This window comes from Engraulis encrasicolus, chromosome 11, assembly GCF_034702125.1.
Source record: "Engraulis encrasicolus isolate BLACKSEA-1 chromosome 11, IST_EnEncr_1.0, whole genome shotgun sequence".
NCBI classification, from domain to species: Eukaryota; Metazoa; Chordata; class Actinopteri; order Clupeiformes; family Engraulidae; genus Engraulis; species Engraulis encrasicolus.
Window position 1 is genome coordinate 17,231,098 of NC_085867.1, and position 7,500 is coordinate 17,238,597.

General features: G+C 44.6%; 1 protein-coding gene across 1 annotated transcript in view; it reads left to right on the top strand.

The window, feature by feature from the left end:
* The window catches only part of LOC134458693 (lipoxygenase homology domain-containing protein 1-like), an 84,573-nt gene that overhangs the window by 20,570 nt on the left and 56,503 nt on the right, over positions 1 to 7,500 (top strand). The window contains exons 14-18 of the mRNA XM_063211122.1: positions 309 to 395; positions 2,367 to 2,502; positions 3,273 to 3,427; positions 4,601 to 4,761; positions 7,221 to 7,297. Of these exons, the coding sequence (XP_063067192.1) occupies positions 309 to 395; positions 2,367 to 2,502; positions 3,273 to 3,427; positions 4,601 to 4,761; positions 7,221 to 7,297 (616 nt within the window). The remainder of the gene's footprint in view (positions 1 to 308; positions 396 to 2,366; positions 2,503 to 3,272; positions 3,428 to 4,600; positions 4,762 to 7,220; positions 7,298 to 7,500) is intronic.

Here is a 7,500-nt window from a genome sequence, read left to right on the forward strand (position 1 = left end):
TTAAAAACAGCTTTATTGCCATCGGCATCTGATGAACTTGCATGGATGATTTGAGCTATAATCTCATTCATTCACGTTTTCTTTAGATAATACTATCCAACATTTTTTTCTATGTCTTTCTCAAACACATTGAATGATAATGTGCTATATAAATATATGTTATTGATTGATTGATTGATTGATTGATTGATTGGCTGATTGATTGATTGATTGATTGATTGATTGATTGATTGATTGATTGATTGATTGATTGATTGGCTGATTGATTACTAATGTCTGCATGTTTCTACATGTTGTAATTGCTGTAGGTAGATATGCCAGATCTGGGCCAAATTCGAAAGCTGCGCATCTGGCACGAGAAGAGGAACCCTTTCTCAGGCTGGCATCTTAACAGGGTTTGTCTGCTACAACACACACACACACACACACACACACACACACACACACACACACACACACACACACACACACACACACACACACACACACACACACACACACACACACACACACACACACACACACACACACACACACACACACAAACACACACATTCCCAAAAGGATGGTTCACTTTCACTTTCTTTGAAGTGTCATGTTACCATCACAAGAATGATATGATCCATGTCAAGAACTTTAATGAAACATAGATGCATGATGCAAGATTTTTTGTCATTCAGTATTTGAAATGTCATGACACCAGCAATGTCAACTTGACATCACAAAAACACCCAAAAGACAACCATATGACAACAGTCATAAATGTCAATAATGTGCCATTATTGTTCCTGACGGGTGTCGTGTCTATAGCGTATCCAAGGCACTCTTCCAAAAAGTTAAAATAGCTTTATTAAACGGCTAAATCATCATAGAAAAGTTAACAACGTCAACATGTTTCAGACAAGGTGTGGCCTTCATGAGGGCAGAGTCAATTCTGAAAGCGTCACGGGGCACGGGTAACAAAAGAACAGTGTGACAAGAGGTTGACAGGAGATTGACAAGTGGGCGGTGCCAGGTCATGACGCACTGCCTATTCATTGACCAAACAACAACAACAACAAGTGTCACGTCATTCTTATTCCAAGGGCCATTGACAGCTTTGGTCATCCGAAACGAAAGGCCCCTTACTTAATACATGCAATGTAATGAGGACTCAATTCTGGGCCTCGTTCTCTCCCTGCCCTTCCCATTAATAAGAGCCAGAAGTAACAGATAAAAACTAAAGATCATTGCAATTTTGATGAAAATTAGGTTATAGCCTAAGATCATCTGCATTTGTTATTTCCTGTGCACTTCGTATCTGCTATTGGGAGGGAAAGTGGAAAACAGCGATCCTAGCGGTTACGTTCCAAACACCAGGGTGATCCTATTGAAACTCCCATAGACAAGTTTTTTAAAAAATCCCACAAAGATATGACTTGGAACTATAACACCAGACACATTTTTCAGCGTACACAATAGCATGAACTACTACCTGTGAAAATTTTAAGTCATTTTTTTCCCTTTTAAGAAAAATAGAAATTGTGCCAATCTGGTCGGAAACGGACTACAGCTCCCAGCATGCTGTGCTTCGCGCCTCGTTGACAACACAGAGAAACAAATGAACGCGAACGAACGCAAGTTCTTCGCATATCTTCACATTCTTGTAATCCTATGAGTTCCACATTGTCTTCTTATTACACATATATACACGCGATCATTTTGGTATGGTTTTAAATTCTCTAGAAGATATGATGGCTTCTGTGGTGACGAGTAACCACCTCTCTGGCTCATGTTTGGCTATGCTAATTTGGCTATGCTAATTACATGGAGTAAACAAGCCACACATGCCAGTCAGTGTAGTTCTGTATTAGCTTTTTAAAGAATATTAAAATCAGCTCAGATCAGTGAAAAACCGAACATTTTACCACCTGATTCGATAAAACGGGCCAACATGCCCATAATATGACTGCCACTACTTCTACTTCGTCGTCAGGGCCGAGATGTAATTTTTCAAAGAAAAAAAACATTCATTTGTTGCAGGGGGTTGGAACGTTGCCAGCAGGGGGCGATGAGATTACTTTCCCTCCCTATAGTGATGTTGGCTATGATAATGTCCTTGATTGTTAGTCGCTTTGGTTAAAAAGCGTCTGCCAAATGTAATGTAATGTAATGTAATGTAAGATAGTCTCTGTGCAAAAGGGGTTAACCCATTAAGACACAGCGTTACAAATGTGCTGTTACCAGATTGGCAATGACCAAGTTGTAGTGCATTACTAAAGGCCTTGTGTTATGTCATAGTGTTGAAGTGCTAGGGTAATTAACTTTTCAATGACTATTACAGCGTGCCACTGGAGGTACAGGGTTAATTATTTGTCACTGTGTAGGTGACGGCGATGAACACTCTGACCAAGCAGAAGTATAAGTTTGCTTGTGGCCGCTGGCTGGACATCAATGAGGACGACCAGGAGATCATCAGGGAACTGCCTGCCACCGGACCCCTCGTACCAGAGCCCCTGCCACGTAGGACACACATGGACAGACAGACAGACAGACAGACAGACAGACAGACAGACAGACAGACAGACAGACAGCCAGACAGACACACACACACACACACACACACACACACACACACACACACACACACACACACACACGGACACACACGGACACACACGCGCACACACACACGGACACAGGGACACATGGACACATGGACACACATCAAACTACCTACCTAATACACTCGTCAAATCATGTACATGTAGCATGCATGTAGCATACACAAGTATATGCAAAAATAATGTTTCACATATTGCACCTACTTGAAATTCATGTCCACGTGTTTCCATCATGTACTCTGAAGATGGTTTAACCATCGAAACAGTAGTCCTTATGTTGTGTGCACTTGATATAAAAAATGTGTGCTGCTCCAGTGTCTTCTTCCCAGTTTAACCCATTTAAGCCTGAGGCACCTGGAAAAAGAAGCCTGCCGAATGCTTAGGCCGAAAAGGTGCCCTAACTCAGCCGATAAAAACCTAAACATTTCAGCCTTTGAAGCACTTAAAAACATGAAATAAGTTGCATTGAAAATCCAGGACCACCCCCCTGCATTACAAAGTGTTCATGCAGCTCTACATACCCACATTTGTAACTCAAATCTCATTAGTCTGAAGGCAGCACCTATGTCGCTCCAGGACCAGGCGCCTAGGTCAATGCAGCGTACAGTATATGCAGCATCAGGCTTATATGGGTGGATTAATGATTTCCTGTTTTATATGTCTCTGCAGTCATCAAGTACAGGGTGACTATCTGCACGGGGATGGTGAGTGGGAGCGGGACAGACGCCAGCGTGTACCTGTGCATATTCGGAGACCTGGGGGACACCGGGGAGAGGCTGATGTTCCAGAGCCAGAACAACGCCAACAAGTTTGAAAAGGGCAACGTGAGTCACTCCCCATCCACTAACCAGTGATAGTATCTGGGTGTTACTCCTTTTTTAATATTTAAAACGTCTGATTCAGTTCAGCAGTTGAAATTCAGAAAGTAAGGTTACGGAGGAAGATAAAGAGACAAAAGGACCCAGGCCTTCTCCCATTGGGCTTGAAAGTCCCGCTTAGTTCCGCATTCACGGGTATGTAGCATGGTAGAGAGTAAATATCTTCTGAATCCAGTCATTATATGAGCTGGGGGTACCAATACACACCAGAAGGACTATTTAAGGAGCTACATTTAGATTATTCATGCAAAAGTATCAATATTTTGTTCCAAGGCCGTCTGCATGAAAAATGAGAAAAAACACACCCTTCTAAATCGTTTGGTGTTCACAACATATGTGAAGCCCGTGGCACAATTCAAAGGGGACCGAAATATCATTTTAATACCGCCATTGGATTACATGCTAAAATTTTCCGCTAAAAACGCTGTGAGGTCCCATGATATCGGAGGATGTGACGTCACTTTCAAGCCCTATTGTCCCTCTGTCTCCCTCCCCATAGAGATGTTACATGCAGGACAGGTAGACACAGAACCCTAACAAGGCCAGTATCAGGTTTAATCAGCCCTCACAGGAAGTGAAGTCACATTGCATGATGTCAGACACAGTTGTAATATTATCCGATTGCAAGTGTCAAAGGCAATTTCAAATCAACAGTTCGGAGGGAAGGGAGTTTGAAACATCCTGAGGCAACTTTTAATAAAAGGCAACTTTTATTAGGCCTTTCACAGCCTAAAAGAGTTATTCAAGCACAGATAAAACAATACATTGACATTGAAATTGTATGCATGAGATTTGGGGCAATACTCAGAAGCCTTCACCAATCACACCATTTCTGATGTTCAACTAGTCATGACATGTTGTGTGTGTGTGTGTTTGTGTGTGTTCCCACCGATTGTGTCTCCCCACTGATTCTGTGTGTGTGTGTGTGTGTGTGTGTGTGTGTGTGTGTGTGCCCTGTGTGTGTGTGTGTGTGTGTGTGTGTGTGTGTGTGTGTGTGTGTGTGTGTGTGTGTGTGTGCTGTGTATGTGTGTGTGTGTGTGTGTGTGTGTGTGTGTGTGTGTGTGTGTGTGTGTGTGTGTGTGTGTGTGTGTGTGTGTGTGTGTGCCCTGTGCTGTGCAGCACGATGAGTTTCTGGTGGAGGCGGTGACGTTGGGCCAGGTGCGGCGCGTGCGGATTGGCCACGACGGGAGAGGCGGAGGCTGCGGCTGGTTCCTGGACAAAGTGATGGTCAGAGAGGAGGGCACGCCGGAGTCAAGTGCCGTGGTCTTCCCATGTAACAGGCAGGACAAGCAGCCAATCACATGCTCACACTGCCTCTAAATAAATATTTTGTATCGCTACCTTGCCTATCAAGACATGTCCTCATGCAACAACAGCAAAACAAGCAAGGGAAATTGTGAAATTGTGCCGGAGTCAAGCGCCGTGGTCGTCCCATGTAACAGGCAAGACCAGCAGCCAATCACATGCTCACACAGCCTCTAAATGAATATACTGTATTGTTACCTTTGCCTATCCAGACATGTCCTCATGCTAGTGCATTCCACATAACCCTTCTGTTTTTGGGGGGGAAATGAGAGAGAGATGGGGCAGGGCTGGGAAATGACGCCGGCCAGACTCAGCGTCCCCGCTGTGGGCATGCAAGCCCAAATCTGGGGGGCTTAGCGCACTGCGACACAGCGCCCCCCTCCATGTAACGCTTCTGCAGCTTTACTCTTGTCAACCACAGCAAAACAAACAAGGAAACTGGTGAAATTGTGCACCATTAACCTTAACCTGTCACATGGCCATGACCAAGCCGACCACAAATTCGTCTGTAATCAATTCTGCGACAGTATGACACCATGTCACATGTTGTGTCTTTGTCACAGCATGACTGAAATTTGCTAAGTCGGACTAGATTTGTAACCATAATGCAACACTTCTGTCCAGAATGCCTTGCTATCTGCATGCGGACGTACACATTGCGCAAAATCGAATGCACCTAGTGTTGGCCTCCAAAGTGTAATCATTCCATGCACCTATTATAGTATTAGCATTATTTAACCTCCCGTCCTGTCCTTTCGCTTGTGACTTTGGGATGCGAAGCAAGACGTCATTGACGATAGAAGTTTTATTCAACATCTCATAGAAGCACGATTCAAACTTTATTTTCTCATTTTGCAAATGGGATGCTGAGTGGAGAAAATTCCCCCAAAAGTTGTTGTGCCTAGGCTGACAGCGGGGAAACTGTATTGCTTTCTCCAGGGGGTGGGGCACCAGCGAAGCATGCGGCCACAAGCAAAAGAAGAGGACTGGAGATTAGATATTGAGTAAGACACTATTGCCTCTTTTCCACTGCCAGTTTTTTTTTTTTTTAAAGTATTTTTTTGGCTTTTTGGCCTTTATTATTATAGGACACTGTGAGAGTAGGCAGGAAATGACGGGGAGAGAGAGACAGGACAGGGTCGGGAAATGACCCCGGCCGGACTCGAACCGTGGTTCCCGTGGGCAATGTTAGCCCAAATGTAGGGGGCTTAGCGCGTAGCGCCACAGTGCCCCTTCCACTGCCGAGGCCTACAGCTCGACACAGCGCGACTCGGCCGCCACCTTTTGCTTTTCGATTGGGCACGACAATTGAAGAGCAAAAAGTGTCTGCTGAATCGTGCTATGTTGAGCTGTAGGCCTACCAGAAAAAAGGCCGTGGAAAAGAGGCTTAAGTCTTCAGCAAATACAGCCTGGCACCTTTGTATAATACATAAAGTGCTAGTTATCATTAGTGGACCCTCCAGACTGTTCTCCAAGGTTCTCACATGCGAGCAGCACAGCACAGCACACGCCCTCACACTGTTGCCTGATAGCCTGTTTAACTCAATGGCTAATGAAGCAGCATTGGGTTACTGCTTTTGCTAATGGAGCCTAACAGGAAACATGAGCTTAACTGCCTATCCATCCTTCCAGACTCACTCACTCTCTCTCTAGTCTATGTCTCTACTCTTTCTCTCTAGTACTCTCTCTCTCACTCTCTCTCTCACTCTCTCTCTCTCTCTCTCTCTCTCTCTTTCTGTGTCTAGTTCTCTTTCTCTAGGACTCTCTATATATGTACTGTACATCATTTGAGATCTGTCTAGTTCTCTAGCTCTCTAGTGTAGTTCTCTCTCTTTCTCTCTCTGCTGCTAGATTTCTCTCTTTCTCTCGTAGTCTGTGTTGGTCTGTTTGTTTGTCTGTCTGCCTCTCAGTTGACGGCACCACCGGCTACCAGCCAGACACCCTAACAACTAATCCATGTGGACTCTTCTCTGTTTCACATCGTTACACACACCACTGCTGCTTAGACTCTCGCACTTTCTCAGGGTTTGTCTGTCACATACTACTACTACATCAACTAGATAGATAAGAATTGAGTTTCCTATGCACACAGAGAAATTGAAGTAGCCTATAACTTAACATTGTTGTAACAGAAGTGTCTTTTAGCAGAACAATTATGTTCTCATATGTTGTACCCAGGTCTGGTTCTAGTAGATATGGTGACTTACGTGAGCAGTGCAGCGGGACGGTACCATGCTCAGGGCACCTCAGTCATGGAGGAGGATGGGAGAGAGCACTGGCTGATTAGGCTACTTCCCCCACCAACCTGGCGGGTCGGGAGTCGAGCCGGCAACCTTTGTGTTACAAGTCCGACACTCTAGTCGCTTACCGGTGACTGTATATAAACAAGCAACCAAGAAATAATATCATGCACCCTGTTTCTTTTATTATCCAGGTGGTTGGATCGTGGCGAGGATGATGGGCTTATTATTAGAGAGCTTTGTCCAACAGACAATGGCCAGCGTCTCTTCAGTAAGTTTAAACCTACACACACGTACACACGTACACACGGACACACACACACACACACACACACACACACACACACACACACACACACACACACACACACACACACACACACACACACACACACACACACACACAATCACACACACACACACACACACATCATATCAGAACTAATTTTGTGCACGTGTGTGTGTGTGTGTGTG